A 19,775-nucleotide genomic window follows, 5' to 3' on the forward strand; every position below is an offset into this window, starting at 1 on the left:
ATCCCTGTACTGTGACATCACTGTGTGTATTATCCCTGTACTGTGACATCACTGTGTGTATTATCCTGGTACTGTGACATCACTGTGTGTATTATCCTGGTACTGTGACATCACTGTGTGTATTATCCCTGTACTGTGACATCACTATGTGTATTATCCTGGTACTGTGACACCACTGTGTGTATTATCCTGGTACTGTGACATCACTGTGTGTATTATCCAGGTACTGTGACACCACTGTGTGTATTATCCTGGTACTGTGACATCACTGTGTGTATTATCCAGGTACTGTGACACCACTGTGTGTATTATCCAGGTACTGTGACACCACTGTGTGTATTATCCTGGTACTGTGACATCACTGTGTGTATTATCCTGGTACTGTGACATCACTGTGTGTATTATTCCTGTACTGTGACATCACTGTGTGTATTATTCCTGTACTGTGACATCACTGTGTGTATTATCCTGGTACTGTGACATCACTGTGTGTATTATCCTGGTACTGTGACATCACCGTGTGTATTATCCTGGTACTGTGACATCACCGTGTGTATTATCCTGGTACTGTGACACCACTGTGTGTATTATCCCGGTACTGTGACACCACTGTGTGTATTATCCCTGTACTGTGACATCACTGTGTGTATTATCCCTGTACTGTGACATCACTGTGTGTATTATCCTGGTACTGTGACACCACTGTGTGTATTATCCTGGTACTGTGACATCACTGTGTGTATTATCCCTGTACTGTGACATCACTGTGTGTATTATCCCTGTACTGTGACATCACTGTGTGTATTATCCCTGTACTGTGATATCACTATGTGTATTATCCTGGTACTGTGACACCACTGTGTGTATTATCCTGGTACTGTGACATCACTGTGTGTATTATCCTGGTACTGTGACATCACTGTGTGTATTATCCAGGTACTGTGACATCACTGTGTGTATTATCCTGGTACTGTGACATCACTATGTGTATTATCCAGGTACTGTGACATCACTGTGTGTATTATCCTGGTACTGTGACATCACTGTGTGTATTATCCAGGTACTGTGACACCACTGTCGTTATCCAATGTTTAATATGTTTAATATTTTCCATGTTTTTCTATCCGACTCCATTGTCTCTAGCTAAACCTCTGAGCTAGATGACCATGAAAGGAGCATACTGTAAGGAAACATGTACATACCTTGGAAAAGATAATCTTCAGTGTTCATATCTGGATTGTCGGTAATGATATCAAATGGAGATCTTCCAGCCATCATTTCAAACATCAAGACCCCGAGCGCCCACCAGTCCACACTGAAACCTGCCACGTAGAGATAAGTGCCATAAGTGCCAGGCGTCATCACAACCACCACAAACTATAAACATGAGAGAGCCGGATCAGGTGACACTGCTCACAATAGGCTCATAATATACCTACAGTTCTATATGAGGGTACAATGAAAGCATTGATGTATGTTGTATTTCAAGCTGTACGCAGCTTGTCCGATCCTGCGCCATATTCTACCTTACTGCTTCTACAGAACCATGTCATCTGGATCCACAATGTGTACTGCACATAATTCTTATAGAACTATTGAATCAGGATAAATTATACATTTTTCACTTTGCTGGATGTTGGGAAGGAGACGAAAGCACCGCAAGAAACCACAAACTAATTCATATTGATTTCCTTCTTTATGCAGCGAGGAACCAGCGAGGTCAGGCGGGATTAGTAGAGATTAGAGATGAGCGAGCACTAAAATGCTCGGGTGCTCGTTATTCGAGACAAACTTTTCCAGATGCTCGAGTGCTCGTCTCGAATAACGAGCCCCATTGAAGTCAATGGGAGACCCGAGCATTTTTTCACTAACACAACACATTAAAAGAACAATAAATAATAACACATTCCACATGTTTCCAGATGTTTTAATTGTAAGAATACATTAAAAAAACACTATTCTTCACTTTACAGGTGTTTGCGCGTGTCTCCCGCTAAGTTAGGAGATGTGCACGAACATCTGGAATGTGAAGAATATTGTTCTTTCAATGTGTTCTGCCCTTAAATGCTCCTGTGTTCACTGTTTTTAATGTTTTAATTCTATTCTTCACTTTGCAGGTGTGCGCGCGTGTCTCCCGATAGGTTCGGAGATACGCGCGCACAGCTGCAAAGTGAAGAATAGAATTAAAACATTAAAAACAGTGAACACAGGAGCATTTAAGTGCAGAACACATTGAAAGAACACTATTCTTCACATTCCAGATGTTCGTGCACATCTCCTAACTTAGCGGGAGACACGCGCAAACACCTGTAAAGTGAAGAATAGTGTTTTTTTAATGTATTCTTACAAGTAAAACATCTGCAAACATGTGTAATATTTTTTTTTTTACAATAAAAATACTTTTATTCAATTTATTTTATTAATTTACTGCTCGATCTCGAGCCGGCGAGATACTCGTCCGAGTAACGAGCCGGTCCGAGTATGCTAATACTCGACCGAGCAGTATACTCGGACGAGTATACTCGCTCATCTCTAGTAGAGATTAATTCTACATCGCACTTGTGGCGACTACTTACCGTACTCTTCTCCTCTGAGGATTTCAGGAGCTATGTAATTTGGTGTCCCACAGAAAGTGCTCGTTGTGTCTCCTGGTCCCAGACCCTCCTGTAATAGATGGATGGCAGCAAAGTTTAACCATATAGATTTTTATTATTTATAATTATTTAGTCACTGGTTATGTGATTGCCTAGTGAGCTGTGCATCTGACTGGAAGTCTCTCTGGAGAAGGCAGCATGGCCTCCTAATTGTATACTTCTTGTCTCTTACATTTTGTAAGAGAATATATTAAGATTATTGTGACTCCATTTCTAATGGAATCTTTGGCCCAATCTCTCCTGGTCAGCGATATCACTTTCTCATCCGGGAAGCTGCTTGTATCAAATTCAGTCAGTGATTTCATCCCATGACTTCTTCCTCCATGTCACAACCTCTTGTAGTATCTAAATGATCTACTAATACTAATGTATGGTGTGGGGGGAGCTGTAGTAGTAATGACTGCCACTAGGTCTTATTTTTAGGGGGAGTCCTCACCTTACACATGCCGTAATCCGTTAGTTTGATATGACCCTCTGCATCCAGAAGAACATTGTCAAGCTTCAGGTCTCTGTAAATGATCCCTCGTTCATGCAGGAAGTTTAGGGCAATACAGATTTCAGCAGCATAAAACCTGGAAAAAAAAAAAGTTAAGTAAGTAAAGGACATCTAGCACTAGATTTACTGGAGGTAGACTGTCCCCACTGTCATGCTCGTTACCTTAGGGGGTCTTCGGCATAGATTTTCTGCTGCTTTGTAAGGTCGGTTTATCCAAGAAAACAACTTTATAAAAAATATAGTAATGATTATGTCGTCACCCAGCTCTCTGCAAGGCTCGCACATGCGCGGTAGCACTTTTCTTGCGCAGCCAAGTGGAGACCAGTCCAGTTGAGCAAGGAAACCCGGCTGCAAGAAGAGTGCTACCGCGCATGAGCGAGACTTGCAGACAGTCGGTGACGTCACCCAGCTGTCTGCAAGTCTCGCTCATGCGCGGTAGCACTCTTCTTGCACAGTCGGCTGGAGAGCAGCCGGGTTTCCTTGCTCAACTGGACTGGTCTCCACTTGGCTGCGCAAGAAAAGTGCTGTGCTGAATTTTTATTCAGGGAGAGTGCATTATTTATTACCCGCCAGAGCCAGGAGGTGCTCGGCTGACGTATGCCTGAGCACCTCCGGCTCATTACCATATTGTTCTAAACACTCAATAACACTCATTAACTGCATGAAATGTCAACTCTCCCTTTACTAATCCATCCTATGTCCTATCTCCCATCTGTTATCTGGCAAACAACTGATATATACCAAGCTCCAGGCTTCTCTGCAGTCTTTTTCACCTAGGACCCTGTAAATAAGATGGCGACTGATGGCTGGTTCAAGCAGCAACATCGTTGTTTAGTAAATTATTTATTAAATTATTTTATATTGTTCCCTTATAAAGAATGGCTGGACCATTTTACAACCTCTTGTGTCACCCCCTCATCCTCATAGTCTGTAAGCTCTTGTGAGCAGGGCCCTCACTCCTATTGTTCCATATGACTGTTTGTTCTTTGTAATGTAATATAGTTGTATATGTCCCCTATGATTTGTAAAGCGCTACGGAATTTGATGGCGCTATATAAATAAAGATTATTATTATTATTATTATTATTAAAGTTGTTTTCATGGACAAACAGACTTTACAAAAGAGCAGAAAACCGATGCAGAAGACCACTTAAAGGAAACCTACCACTTAGAATGGTCGGTGTAAGCTGTAAGTACCGGGCACCAGCTCAGGGTGAGCTGGTGCCGGTACTTACTTTTGTTAGTGTTATAAACCGCCTACATAGGAAATGACGGAGACGTTGCACGCGCACGGTAGCGCGCAGCGCCGAAGCCTCTTCTGCTCTAGAGTTTAAAAAGTGTTAAAACCGCGATACAGTGGTTTATAACACTAACGAAAGTAAGTACCGGCACCAGCTCATCCTGAGCTGGTGCCCGGTACTTACAGCTTCCACCGACCATTCTAAGTGGTAGGTTTCCTTTAAGGTAACAAGCATGACAGTGGGGACAGTCTACCTTTAACCCTTAGTGTCTGGGGAAACTTTTGAATGCCTGGTGGAGACCCACACGAAAACAAGGAGAACAAAGAATCTTTGGGATCTATCAGAAGTGTCAGAGGTAAAACTGTTCTAGTTGCCCATGGAGACCAATCAGAGCTCAGCTAACATTTTTAAACTGCTGTGGGAAAACGAAAGCTGCGCTCTGAGCCCCAGTAATCCCAGACTAGGAGCCACCAGTGCCAACCTGTGCATCACTCTGAATTCAAGTCTATTGAAGCTAATACTGAATGATCAGGTCACTGTTCAAAAATCTGCTGTTTCCCCTTTACCCAGCTGATGCCAGGAGTCGCACCAATCTGATGGAGGCAGATGCTCCTAAACAGTAGAGCATCTGCATTACATTCGCCCAAAACTCATAAGGGTTTCTCAGTGTCTTTATATTAGAATATTGGGTTTCCCTTTCTATTAAACAGTCCTGACTCCATAGGTCATTGCTCCCAATGTTCCCAATAGCGGCATACCTGGCATGTTCCTCTGGGAGTTTTCTTTGTCGTTGCATATGAAACATGAGGTCACCTCCATTTACATACTCTATTACCAAAAACAACCTGAATACAGAAGAAGAAATCATGAGAAAGCACACTTCTGCACATGCAGACAGCAGACATATCATTCACACACCTCTATGGAACATGTCTATCTGCACTAGGACCATTGGGGTATATTCACACGGCATTATTCTGCTCAAAATATTTATGCCAAAACCAGAAATGGAAACTTCAGATAGAAAATATAATGGAAAGATTTGTACTTAGCCTGTGTTTGGGTCCCACTTCTGCAGAATACTGAGCCATGTGAATACCGCCCATAGCTATTAGAGGGTGGGGGAATAACTTTGCCTCTTACCGGCTTGGCGTCTGAAAGCAGGAGTGCAGGCCGACCAGGAAGGGGTTATTGGAGGCTTGCTCAAAGACGTGCTTCTCTGTCTGAACCCAGTCAATATCCTGAATTCAAAAGAAACGGCCATCACAATGATGGAACATCCAGTAACAAGATAGAATACAGCAAGTCACCAGCGATGGTCAGATGTCTGGAGAGTGACAGCTCCCTCCCATCTGCCTTGTTATCTGAGCCACTCATCAAGGTTATTTTGACATGCAAAGCCACCTCTATAGCACCTGATACTTCGTGTTCTCTCTCATGTAATCTTATGGCGTATGCCCCCGGACATAGTTTCCAAGGTGCCATAAGTAAGTCCCATTCCTGCTCCAGTATTCAGCTTGGATTGTCTTTCTATTGTCACATACAACCACAACTAGTTTACAACTAGAGATAAGCAGATCCAAACTTTACAGGGGTCTATTTATCCTGTTTATCCTGCAGGCGGCTGGTGAGGTAGTTAAAAAAAACAAATACACACTGCGTGAAAAAAAATTGCAGCATGCAAAAAATACCCATCCATTTTTTTTTCGGATTTGAAAAATAATTAACGTGGGAGTGAACTGCTAACATGTCTCAATTTTTTGCCTACTCGCAACAGAAACACACTTCTGAATGAGTCCATACTGTGGGATCCTAGATGTTACCCATAGAGAAGTTTTATGGTGAAGGTCAGATTTTCTGCTATTTATTACCATATCTCCCAACTGTCTTGGATTCGGCAGGACAGTCCCACCTCCTGGTCCCTGCCCCGACACACTTGAGTGCAGAGACCAGGAGGGGGGATCAGCTCCTCCTGCCTCCGCACATCTCACTCTGCTCTACAGAAGAGATGCGTGGAGGTAGCTCCTCCCCTGTCTGGCCCCACCCCCCTCCTCTGTCATCTCAGAGCCTGAGAGAAGAGGAAGCAGGACTGCTGGGAATAAGGAAAAGGCAAGTAGAATTTTTTTTTTTTTGGTTAATACCAAAAGACAGGTGGCCACAATAGTTGTGAGGAAAGGAGCCCAACAAGGGGAGGACAGGGGATATAATATGAGGGAAGGGGTGAGGACAGTGTCCACAATATGAGATGGAGGTGGGGCAACGGGCGTGGTTTAGGAAAAAGGGAAGGGTCTTTTTGTCACTCTTTCTCTAGGCCAGAAGTTGGGAGGTATGTTTTCTGCTTCTGTCTCCTCCTATACACACATAATAAAATATTGGACATAGGACACTGCAGTGCCACTGAACTCAGGAATCATGGCATATCAGGGTGCTTCTAGCTATACTGTAGCAGAGCTGTGGGGTCTAAAAAGGAACGTCTTTGTTTTCTCCTATAACAATATAAATTGGTAAAGCTTCTTTGTCAAAACAATCTAATCAAGCTGGGATCCCCACCGATCATGAGTGGTACCATTTTCACTAAAGAATGGAGTGGCAGGATGAGCACGCACTCCATACACAGTCCAGCACTCACATATACAATGAATGGGAGAGTTGGATATACCAGAGCGCTGTACTCTGCAATTTCCAACACTCCCATAGTATGGTCCTTTAGCTCTATCAGTTATCTAATCTGTTTTTATTTTCTGCTAGTAGATTATTGTGCTCAACACAGATGGAAGTGTGTAGGAGTTGTAAAATCATCTATGGTATGTAATGGAGGAAATGATGGCATTTGCTATAGAGCCTTATCTTCCATTGTAATCCTGTCTGCTCTGTGATGTAAATAAGGTGATTGCTGCACAAAAAAAATGCCCCGTTAGTCTATTATTTGAGGGTGGAAAAAACGTCTGATCTGGGAGTTTGGTTTCCAAGGCCTCCAACAACCTCCAACTCACTGCCCAATAGTGTATAGGACAGGACACAAGTCAACTAAAAAATTCTTTTCAGCTACTTCTGTTGCGGTCCTGACTTGTTGGTGCACGGAATATCTGAGTCATTTTGTAGGATAGAAAAAGGAAAGGTTTCTTTTGATAAAAATATTTAAAAACATGAGTTAGAGGCCATGACAAAAAACTGATGCGTTTTGCATCTAAATGATCCTTAATCGTAGTTCATACAATGGAACCGGCAAACAAATGAGTTGTTAGACCACCCCCGAAGGCGAGTCAGACACCACAGATACATGCTAAAGTTTATGGCAGTAAACATGAATAATAAATGTATTTCCGAATCAGTAAATGCACATTAGGTCCTGCATCAATCCTGCAGGGACACAATGCTTCTCTGGATCGCCATAAACTTTAGGGCGCTACTTACCTGTGATGACGTATCTGTGGTGTCTGACGCACCTTCCGGGGTGGTCTAACAACTCAGGAGTCTATTTAACATTTGTTTGCAGCTTGCATTGTATGAACTACGATTAAGGATCGTTTAGATCTGTAACATGTTTTTTGGTCATAGCATCTAACTCATGTCTGTAGATATTTTGCAATAAAAGTTGTTTTTATCTAAAGAAACAAAAGGATTTGGCTAAGTGTGGAAACCTTCTCTTTATCTACATTACAGAAGTCATTGGCTGGACCCCAACTATCAGGTATTTCCACCAATCCTGATACAGGTCAAAACTGACCAAAACTGCTAAAGGCCCTTTTGAGGCCGATCATGAAGAGGTTAACCATCTCTTTGATAATAATAGACAAGGCCAGCGTCTATTAAAATCATCTCTTGCATGACAAACAGGAGGAGAAGGCTACTGGAGTTCAGGCGACAAGGCAGAAGAAAGGAACAGAATTAATGAAGTATTTAGAGGCAGCGCATTATCAGGCCAGCAGAGGCTATCCTGCAGCATCCAGAGGGCAGGTCTATATACAACACATTAGCCACTGACAAGCACTTTTCCACCATGTTAAACCATTATCGCTACATCCAGCTTAACAAAGTAAACATAAACTCCATTGTGGGACACGCATGAATTTCCTAACTGGACCGTACACAGACTCCGCAACCTGCTGACCATGCTGAAAAGCTCGAGTAGGGGCCAAGGATACAGTCAGAGCGGAGACATGATAGCAGGGTCCCAACATTGTACTGTGTCAGGACTGGACAAACCTCTTCATCATGCACCAGCTCCTTCTTCACCACCTTCATGGCGTACGTCTGGTCGTTCTTTTTTAACCTTACTAAAAGGACTTTGGCATAGCTTCCTCTACCGATCACTCTAATGAGGTCAAAGTCCTGAAGGCTAAGTCCCTGTGAGATTTTAATGCCATCCATTCCATCAATGACAGGTTTGATGTCCTGAAGATACCAGAAAAAAAAGGTTATCAAAGCTACAAGTAGTAAAACTGTTATATTAATGTCTATGCAATGCAGATTGAGCAGTAAAGGATGGTGCCATGGACAAACAAGAGACTTCTTGTATCTTTATAGTACTCAGAGATTCCACTTTATGGAGAAAATCTCCAAATCTGCTGCACAGACAGACAATTAAATGCTGCCTCTCCAGCCACCACTAGAGGGAGCTCACTCCATGCTCAATGTGTAAGTTTCCTTATGGGTGGCTGTGTAATGGATTGCTAATACCATATGGTTATTTTCTCTTTTGTCCTCTCTTACCTCAGACACATCCTTCCGTGTTTTACTTTTTGGGAGTGGAGGAATAATATTAACTAGAAAGAAGAAAAAAAAACACTTCAGTACAAACAGAAATCCTAGTTTACTATCAATAAATCTTTTTGTAAACTTGACCAACATAATTCCAAAATAATAGGTCCTTAGTATGCAGGTAAACTACTAAAAAAGAATTCCTTTATCCTCATATAGGAATGTGATTGAAATTACAAATATGATTTGATTGGTTTATATGGGCAAGATTTAAAAATAAATTGTGTTAAAGCTATGCTACTACACTAGTTTGTGCTTCATGCAGGTACATACTTTACATGTAGTACAGGCAGTCCCCGGGTTACATACAAGATAGGGACTGTAGGTTTGTTCTTAAGTTGAATTTGTATGTAAGTCGAAACTGTATATTTTATCATTGTAGTTCCTGACAATTTTTTTTTTTTGCCCCAGTGACAATTGGAGTTTCAAATTTTTTTGCTGTAATAGGACCAAGAATTATCAATAAAGCTTCATTGCAGACAATTTTAAGCTGATTATTGCAATCTGGGACTATTTTAAAGCATCCAGAGAGCTTCACCAGAGGTCACAGTGGGCAGAGGGGTCCGTCTGTAACTATGGGTTGTCTGTAAGTCGGGTGTCCTTAAGTAGGGGACCGCCTGTATATACACTCACCGGCTACTTTATTAGGTACACTTAACACTTAATTTCTAATCAGCCAATCACATGGCTGCAACTCAGTGCATTTAGGCATGTAGACATGGTCAAGACAATCTCCTGCAGTTCAAACCGAGCATCAGTATGGGGAAGAAAGGTGATTTGAGTGCCTTTGAACGTGGCATGGTTGTTGGTGCCAGAAGGGCTGGTCTGAGTATTTCAGAAACTGCTGATCTACTGGGATTTTCACGCACAACCATCTCTAGGGTTTACAGAGAATGGTCCGAAAAAGAAAAAACATCCAGTGAGCGGCAGTTCTGTGGGCGGAAATGCCTTGTTGATGCCAGAGGTCAGAGGAGAATGGGCAGACTGGTTCGAGCTGATAGAAAGGCAACAGTGACTCAAATCGACACCCATTACAACCAAGGTAGGCAGAAGAGCATCTCTGAACGCACAGTACGTCGAACTTTGAGGCAGATGGGCTACAGCAGCAGAAGACCACATCGGGTGCCACTCCTTTCAGCTAAGAACAGGAAACTGAGGCTACAATTTGCACAAGCTCATCAAAATTGGACAGTAGAAGATTGGAAAAACATTGCCTGGTCTGATGAGTCTCGATATCTGCTGCGACATTCGGATTGTAGGGTCAGAATTTGGCGTCAACAATATGAAAGCATGGATCCATCCTGCCTTGTATCAACGGTTCAGGCTGGTGGTGGTGGTGTCATGGTGTGGGGAATATTTTCTTGGCACTCTTTGGGCTCCTTGGTACCAATTGAGCATCGTTGCAACGCCACAGCCTACCTGAGTATTGTTGCTGACCATGTCCATCCCTTTATGACCACAATGTACCCAACATCTGATGGCTACTTTCAGCAGGATAATGCGCCATGTCATAAAGCTGGAATCATCTCAGACTGGTTTCTTGAACATGACAATGAGTTCTCTGTACTCAAATGGCCTCCACAGTCACCAGATCTCAATCCAATAGAGCATCTTTGGGATGTGGTGGAACGGGAGATTCGCATCATGGATGTGCAGCCGACAAATCTGCGGCAACTGTGTGATGCCATCATGTCAATATGGACCAAAATCTCTGAGGAATGCTTCCAGCACCTTGTTGTATCTATGCCATGAAGAATTGAGGCAGTTCTGAAGGCAAAAGGGGGTCCAACCCGTTACTAGCATGGTGTACCTAATAAAGTGGCCAGTGAGCGTATATAACACTATTATATTAGACATTTAGTGGGGGGTGGGGGGGTTAATTCTGTTTAATGCAATGGCTGGCTATGCTTAGTAGCAATTCGGCACCAGGTCCTGCATGGTGTCGAATTGTGCTGTAGCCTGCCCCAATTCCTGGCACAGGTAGTGTGCCGGCGTAGGGGAGCAACACCCTCTTGTCGTCCCCTTCATGCTGCCCCACACCCGCCAGACATGGAGCTGGCGTAAGGAGGTAAATAGTCACAATTCCTGGCTATGCGACAGGAAATGTGATAATTTTCGAGCTCATAGATTTAAAAAAAATAATAAAAAAAACACTGCAGAATGTTTATATAAATGGAAATGTGAGGGAAGAACCATTTTCTGTGATTGTGTACTCTCCATTCGCAGTCGTTTCACCTTTGAGATATTATATAATAAGACGTCTTATATGACCATAATATTCCAAACGACTCTTGAAATTCTATGCATCTTATAGAAAACAGCCTGAATGACACAGCAGGGAGCCATTTCAGTCATTTCACTCACTCCCACACTACCCGGACGCACAATAGCACTGCGCTAAAGTGTGTCTGCGTGCAGGGACAAGATTACAGTACAATGTGGAGACTACAGCTCCCTCGTGTTACTATCAGACAGCTCATTTATAAAAATCTTCCTTCCAGGCTGCCGGGCTCCCTAAAGGCCATCTACAGACATGACGTTAAAGGCTGATCTGAATAAAAATGACACTTCTCAAGCTTCAAGTGTAGCCGTGCTAGAGGATGAGCTATGTATAGGTCTTCACCATTGTCCCGTCACATACATTACCATCCTCATGGACATTCAACAGTATGTAAGGACACCCTTTATTTTCAAAAACAAAATGGAAAAAGAAATATCTAACATCACAGCAAGTAATGGGTAATCTTTTAGGATACATCCAAAACATGGCTGCCATCTTGAAAGTTGCCAAATTGGATCAAGTGCAAGTTTTTCCAATGGGAAGATGGTCACGTAATAGATCAAAGATAGAATGGTCTCAGAAATTGATTGCAATATCCCTTGTGGTATGAAAGCAAAAGAGACGGTTGGAACAACAACAGGGAACGTTCCCTGTGATGTACAGCTATTTGATGTGTTGTCCATGGTGCGGATTACTGAGCTGAAGGCGCTGGAATCTATAGAAAATCTTTGGGTTGATAACTTCCGAACCACAAGAAATATTGCAAATCTAAATCCAGCAATCAGTTTCTGAGACAATTCGTTCTTTGGTATGTACTACGTTGCAGGTGTATTCAGATACGTGATTTTTCTCGGTAAAGCTTAAATATATAACCAAAAGATGGGGGAACTAACTTGAAGCATATCTACCACTTTAAAACCACTACGGTATTTAAACCAAGCATACCTCCTTTTCACTGCTTGCACCCTGAAGCAGGATCTTATTTTGATGATCCATAAAACTTTGTGTTTTCTGCCAAAAATCACTTTAATTATGCAAATTAGTCCCAGGTGCTCCTATGCACGTCACACAGGGCACTCCGGTGCTCCCTCTGCTTCTAATTATTGACGTCTCCTACACACTCCTTCACATTCGGCAGTACCCAAGAGCTGGTGATGTCCCTTAGCTCTCAAGAACTCCTAATGCGCATCCGGCTGCTTCTCGGTGCACCTGCACGATACAAGCACGAAGCACCCAGGGCTAATTTGCATAATTAATTTTTTTTGCAGAAGTCACAAGGTTTTATGGATAGTCAAAATAAAATCCTATTTCAAAGTGCAAATAAGGAGGTATGCTTGGTTTGAACAGTGGTTTTCAAAAACGGATGTCAAACCTTATGTCAAACCCTTGCACAAGTTACTATAAGAAATGTGTGTTTATAGGGGACACGTATGTTTGCTGTGCAAGTATGGAGGAGGCAGGTGAGGACATATACTGTTATACGAGTATAGCCAAGCTTAGCCCTTAAAGTGGTGTGTGTGTGTGTGTGTGTGTGTGTGTGTGTGTGTGTGTGTGTGTGTGTGTGTGTGTGTGTGTGTGTGTGTGTGTGTGTGTGTGTGTAGGGGGGGGGGGGCACAGATCATGGGTATAGGCAACTGGGAGGCTGCCCCTAGGTAGAAAAAAAGGCCTGGCTCTCTGCCCTCACTATGGGCCTTAAGCTGATCAGTTTGTGCAACAGCAGTAGGAGCAAAAATATAAAAAACTCAAAAAAAAAAAAGAGAACCAACATGTCCTGAAACCAGGAAAGGCACAGCAAGTGCATGGAAAATGACAAAACATAAAGCAGGGGGTGGGATCTGTGTCCCCCAATGTAACAACGATGAAACAAATTTTACATTAAGTACAAAACCCCAATTTCTTGTTATAACAGGTGACATTACTGCACCACGGCATATCCCAGAGCATGACGCCATGCGCGAAACCTGCCTCAAGCATCTTACGCACCAGGATGGCATCAACAGAAGAGGAAATTAATTTAATGGAACTTAGAATAGTACGGACAGTGGGCAAGTAAAGCCAGATACCTAACAGCCCAGGAGGGTCAAACCGCTCAGGTCGATTGAGCAGCAATCCGAAGGGGGAGGGGGAAAGAGTATGACTGCAGACTGCGTACACTTCCCTGGTAGCTCACCGCACCCTGGTCTTCCCTGGCTTGGAAGCTGTTAAGCTCTTACACGGACCCTCACGAATCAAAAACAGGGAATCCGACCATTGGAAAGGGCTCGGTGATCGCCAGGACCACATCACGCTTATGAAGAGAAATCTCCCACAGATGCGATGGAGATGGGCGATAAAGGGCAAGCCAATGTCCATGTTGAGATGAAAAGCTGACACCACCTTTGGCAGAAAGGTAGTTACACGGTGCAAGATGACCTTGTCCCTATAAAGCACCAGGAAGAAAGCCTGTATAAGGATTTGACACTAGGAAGGCAACCATCTTTTACAGGGGCTCGAATGGAGGGGACTGAACTAAAGTCAGGTCCCAGGGTTCAAGTGGGTTCTGGTAAGGAAGGGGAGCACAATGCGCCACCCCCTGAAGGAAAGTCCTAACCGGAAGACGAAAAGCAAGTATTTTCTGGAACAGAATGGACAGAGCCGGGACTTAGCCCTTATGTGAGGCAAGAGTAAGGCCCTGGTCCAGCCCTTAAAGGAAACCTACCACTTCAAAATGACCCTTCTGACCCACAAATACCTTTAGCTTGCTCATGATGAACTGATGCTGGACCATATTTTCATTTAACCCAGAAACCGCTGTATTCGAACATATTTTATTTCTTTCCTTTACTAAAATCTTCCTTCGGCGCTTCTGTGTGCGTCACACAGCGCGCACCACGGATCCTGCTGCTCCATGAAGCTCGCGACCGTCGATCACGTCGGCGCCGCGCCAGTGTGAAATGTTGTCGTGCCCGAGAGCCGGTGACGTCACCGTGCTCTCGGGCACACTAGCGCATGCGCACCAGCTCGCCGACTCGCGTCTCGGCCGGCTTTTCACTGCGCATGCGCGAAGTCCCGAAGCCTCGTAGTATCGCAAGGCTTCGGGGAGAAGACCGTGGGGGTGAGTGCTTTAAAAAAAAAACTATGCTCGCCGCTCCCACCAACGAGAGGGGGGTTCCCTCCACTGCCACCAATGATAAATAAAAGTTTTAATGCACTTCAAGCCCCCTGACACCAATGTTTATTAAAATGCATATCTATTAAAAAAAAAATATATATATATATATATAAATATATATGTGTATTTATTTATTTATCTAAATAAATAAATAAATACACATATATATTTATATATATATATATATATATATATTTTTTTTTTAATAGATATGCATTTTAATAAACATTGGTGTCAGGGGGCTTGAAGTGCATTAAAACTTTTATTTATCATTGGTGGCAGTGGAGGGAACCCCCCTCTCGTTGGTGGGAGCGGCGAGCATAGTTTTTTTTTTAAAGCACTCACCCCCACGGTCTTCTCCCCGAAGCCTCGCGATACTACGAGGCTTCGCGCATGCGCAGTGAAAAGCCGGCCGAGACGCGAGTCGGCGAGCTGGTGCGCATGCGCTAGTGTGCCCGAGAGCACGGTGACGTCACTGGCTCTCGGGCACGACAACATTTCACACTGGCGCGGCGCCGACGCGATCGACGGTCGCGAGCTTCATGGAGCAGCAGGATCCGTGGTGCGCGCTGTGTGACGCACACAGAAGCGCCGAAGGAAGATTTTAGTAAAGGAAAGAAATAAAATATGTTCGAATACAGCGGTTTCTGGGTTAAATGAAAATATGGTCCAGCATCAGTTCATCATGAGCAAGCTAAAGGTATTTGTGGGTCAGAAGGGTCATTTTGAAGTGGTAGGTTTCCTTTAAAGGAAACCTACCATTTTATTTCATGCATTATGAAGCAAACATACCTTGATAATGCTGTAGCTACACTGATGCAGGATCATACCTTGGTTAATCCCTGAGCTGATTGGTTTTGCTGAAAAAACAATTATTACATTCAGGACCTAGGGAAAGCTGGGACAGCATGGCTGCCTCGATCAACACATTACACAAGGGATCTTGCAATTACAAATAGCCGTTAGTCAAGCATGACTAATCAACCTGAGCTGGATCACTCATACATAGCAGCTGGAAGATGGTGCAGCGATATATTATTCTGTCTGGCAGGGAGAAGAGTGATTGCATCATCTTCTTCTGCAGAGAAAAACTCACAGGCTAGGAGAAGCGTGGAAACAAGTGCTAAACGAGCCATAGAAGTGACAGAGCCTCATTATCTAATGTTATATCTGTTTTATTAGCAAAACCAGTCAGCACAGGGATTAACCAAGATATGATCCTGCATCAGTGTAGCTACAGCATTCTCAAGGTATGTTTGCTTCATAATGCATCAAATCATTTTTGGTTTCATTTAAAGGTCATCTACCACCAGTACGCAAGTACGTGATGAAGAAGCAGAAGAGGAGGACTTTAGTTCCAGGATGCTGATTGGTAGCAAGGTCTCCACAGGGGTCCAGGCACCATGTGTTGTATGATTCTGAAAAAACCCTCCCCATCCAGAAAGGAAAGCATCCATTGTTATCATCTACCAATGAAGGGGTAGGAAGAACTTGCACGAGAGAATTGTCAAGGAGAAAACTAACTAGTTGTCAGCTCCAGAGTCCTGGGAACGAAGCAGGGTAAGAGGAACACTCATACACTCAACACTCAAACTAGCCTGCAGCAAGCGTCCTTCTGAGAGGAATACTCTCCATGACCAGGAGTCGAGGACCATGCCCAGGAATTGCAGATGCTGTGTTGGGAGAAGCAAGGACAGGAACACTGGAGTGTGTCTGGACAAGGTGTCCTCGTCATCCAGATACCAAGTTACAACATTGCCATTGGAGAACCTTGGGAGCTGTGGCCAAACCAAGAGGTAGGGCCATAAATTGAAATTGCCAAGAACACACCACAAAGCAGCGGAAGTGTTTGCAATGGGGATATGGAGATAGGCGTTGTGAATGTCAATTAAAAACAGGAAATCTCTGATCTCCAGGGTTCCATCCTTCTTGGTGACAGTAAAAAGGCTGCAATAACAATAACCCCTTGAAGTAGAAGAGTTTGAATGGCAAGAAAAAACTTTGCCACCCAAGAGGGAGACCTCGGTGACGTCAACAGAAAAAAAAAAAACTATGTCAGCCTCCTAGTGGCCAGGCCTATATCCATGGTGTTGTGGCCCCCAATGTTTAAACAAAAAAATAAAAAAAAGCGATCAACTGATGGCTTATCTACACGTTGGAAAAGAAATTGTTAATTTTTTCAGGTATGTAAATGTAGCACTTCTTGCAGCTCAGGAGCTACGAGAGGCGAGTGAGGGCATTAGCATAGCGTATTGAACAAGTCGGATAAAGTCATTCTGCCATGCACCAAAGCCTTAATGTGCTCTGTCTCTGTGTGACCTCCTAATCGCTTTCTAATTGCTTTAGGCAGGATGGGGGGGGGGTATCACTGCCACCAATTTAATTATAGCTGCTATACCACCGACACATAGGGTTATCCTCACAGACTTGTGCACAACTTACTTCCATCTGTCTCTTCAGGGGGATTCTCTCCCTCGTCACTTTTATCGTCTACTGGCGGCTCCTGGAAAGGCATGACAGAATCCTGTTAAAAACACAAGTTACAGGTTACTGCTTCTACTGCCTGATCTAAATTTGTGAGAAATGAAGAGGACAAAAGAAAAACCTGCTTTTATTCTCCCTAGTGGATCTAGACATCTTATTAATGCACTGGCCCCATCATGACAATGAACAGCTCAAAAAAACATCTTCAAATCTTTCCGAAGAGGTTCATGCTCCGGCAAATATAAGAACAGGAGTTGAACGTGGGCTGCATCTTAACCACCATGTCTGCTCCTTAACAGGACTCATCAGGGCAGCTGGCGCTCAGATGGCGGAGCCGCGCACATTTGGATTATTAATGCACTCTTAACCCACATCTAGCTCTTTGAAAGGCAGCGCTGTGTACCTATCCTCCGAGACCTGCAGAGGAAAGAACCAAATCGTTCTGGAAATGAGGGGAAAAAAACGAATCTGCAACTCAAGGTTATCATTGTCAGGAAAGGTAGAAGAGAACTCATGGGACGGCATCAGATAGTGTCTATACAGAGGGAATCCGGCAATGGTTATGAGAGCCAACACAACAGACAGGATAGAAACAAACACCTCTTCCACAAAGCGAACAGATACACATGGATTAATAAAAGATGCGCCCATGGGATAGTAGATACATAGTATAGATCACAACAGTCAACAGGCAATCTTCTGTTCGGGAATTGGGGTATCTTAAAAGATAAAAGTAGACTATAAAAACGGAATGCTGCCCACCGTTGTCTGGAGCTTGGGTAATCTGCTTACATAAGAGATTTTGACTCTGGGTAATAGACCCGCTACTTTAAACTTGCCGTTTTTAATATATTATACACTGAAAACAAACCTTTACCCCCCCCTCACCCTCTCCATGCATATTTGCTGCATGTGCAAGGTATTTTTAACATATATATTAAACACTTTAAAACTTTGGAAACTGCTCTGACTTTTAGATGCACCAATGACTTCAAGAAATCGCATCTCGACTTCTACTGAACTAATTATTTTGATGTCCTTAGGGCTGTATATATCAAGGGAAATTCATTAACTAGTTATTACACTATATAACCCCCAATGTTAAGCTCGTAAACCAGCATTACATGGAATATTCCCATAGAGCGTCTGTAAAAACAGTTCTGGTGAGGGAGAACAAATAATTAGGTATGCTGAAATGTAACATGTCCCATTTGATTTTTGTTTTCACGATCCTATGTTCAAGAAATTCCCAGTTTAATCCATATGCTGATGCAAACAGTATGTGTCCTTAGCACCCAGAGCACTGATATTCTCAGCTGCATCACTTTCTCCCATTCCATACTTCTTCTTCTTTGATACAAAACGAAAGTTCAAGCAGCAAAACTGTACCCCAAAAACATGTTGGTTAGAAGGGTGCACGCTCAGGGGTGTAACTAGGAGAGGCAGGGTCCCATAGCAAACTTCTGAATAGAGCTCCCCTTCACCCTTAAACAAATATACATATTTTATACTCACACATGTCAGTTCCAATCACACACACATGTACACTCATATATACATACATACATTTATAGATTTATGTACATAAATATACAGCAAACAATCAGCATATACCCACATAGATAGTAGCATATACACCCATGCAGCATATACACATTGAGTATGCACACAGATACAGAAAATACACACATACATACCATTCCATTTATACACATATAGTATATACACACAGATATGGTATACACACACCATACACACTGCATATACACACCCAATATCCCAGATGCCAAGGCCCCATGACACTGCTGGCCCCATAGCAGCTCCTATGAGTGCTACCCCTATAGTTCCGCCCCTGTGACAATGTAAAGGGCCAAATCAAAGTTCCTCCACAAATAAAGTCTAATAAACAGCGGCACACCAGGGTTGTGATATAATAAAAAGTTCACCAGCAACTTTTTCATCATCTGAGCAATGTTTTGGCTCTAATACATGAGCCTTTCTCAAGCTAATCTAGGCGGGAATAGCAGTGCTCCGAGTGCTGAGGACACAACATGGGTGCACCATCGGCCTCATTAGCATACGGATTAAAATGGGAATTTCTCTGAAACTGCATAAGAGACAGAAATAATAAAGCAAAGTCCACTGAAATGGTCTTGAAATAATTGGATGAGTCCTTTTGTCTCTTACTAGGGCTGAATATATAGGAGTCTCACCGTGCAGACAAGGTCACTAGTAAATCTTACATATAATATTTGCACTGAGCTTTAGGTGTATAAGTGGCCTAAATTACGTAAAGTAATAGTCTAGGGGAGTCAAGCGTTCCGAGTGTCTCTAAATCCCATTCTGGAGTCTTGTCTACAATGAGGCGGCTGCAAAGTCATCCAAGAACAAAGCAAAACAAGGAATCCTGTTTCTCCAAGTCCCGGCTGCCACTTTAACAGGTTGCTATGGTAACACTTTATACTGGACAGGAACCGTCGCGATTCGTGCTGTAAGTGGAGAGCAAATAAATAAGCAGCTTTCTTGGTTTTGGGAAGTGCATGAGAATATATTGGTGCACCGGGAGAGGAGCGCTGGATTCTAGGTAACTTAATCAGTGCAAATCTACCACCAGGCCTGAAATGATAGTCTATTAGTGACCACTGAGGAGAGGAGCTGACAGAGATGTACAAAATATTATACAGGAATACTATTATAAGAAGGGGCA

General features: G+C 43.1%; 1 protein-coding gene across 6 annotated transcripts in view; it reads right to left on the bottom strand.

Moving 5' to 3' along the window:
- The window catches only part of PRKCZ (protein kinase C zeta), a 125,150-nt gene that overhangs the window by 12,574 nt on the left and 92,801 nt on the right, over positions 1-19,775 (bottom strand). For 5 of the 6 annotated variants that reach the window (XM_072155979.1, XM_072155981.1, XM_072155984.1 and 2 more), the window contains 8 exons: positions 17,027-17,108; positions 9,105-9,157; positions 8,598-8,786; positions 5,535-5,632; positions 5,150-5,236; positions 3,091-3,226; positions 2,577-2,664; positions 1,203-1,322 (listed from right to left, as the gene is read on the bottom strand). In XM_072155979.1, the coding sequence (XP_072012080.1) occupies positions 1,203-1,322; positions 2,577-2,664; positions 3,091-3,226; positions 5,150-5,236; positions 5,535-5,632; positions 8,598-8,786; positions 9,105-9,157; positions 17,027-17,108 (853 nt within the window). The remainder of the gene's footprint in view (positions 1-1,202; positions 1,323-2,576; positions 2,665-3,090; positions 3,227-5,149; positions 5,237-5,534; positions 5,633-8,597; positions 8,787-9,104; positions 9,158-17,026; positions 17,109-19,775) is intronic. The other variant, XM_072155980.1, reaches the window with a different exon arrangement.

This window comes from Engystomops pustulosus, chromosome 6 (assembly GCF_040894005.1).
Source record: "Engystomops pustulosus chromosome 6, aEngPut4.maternal, whole genome shotgun sequence".
Lineage (NCBI taxonomy): Eukaryota > Metazoa > Chordata > Amphibia > Anura > Leptodactylidae > Engystomops > Engystomops pustulosus.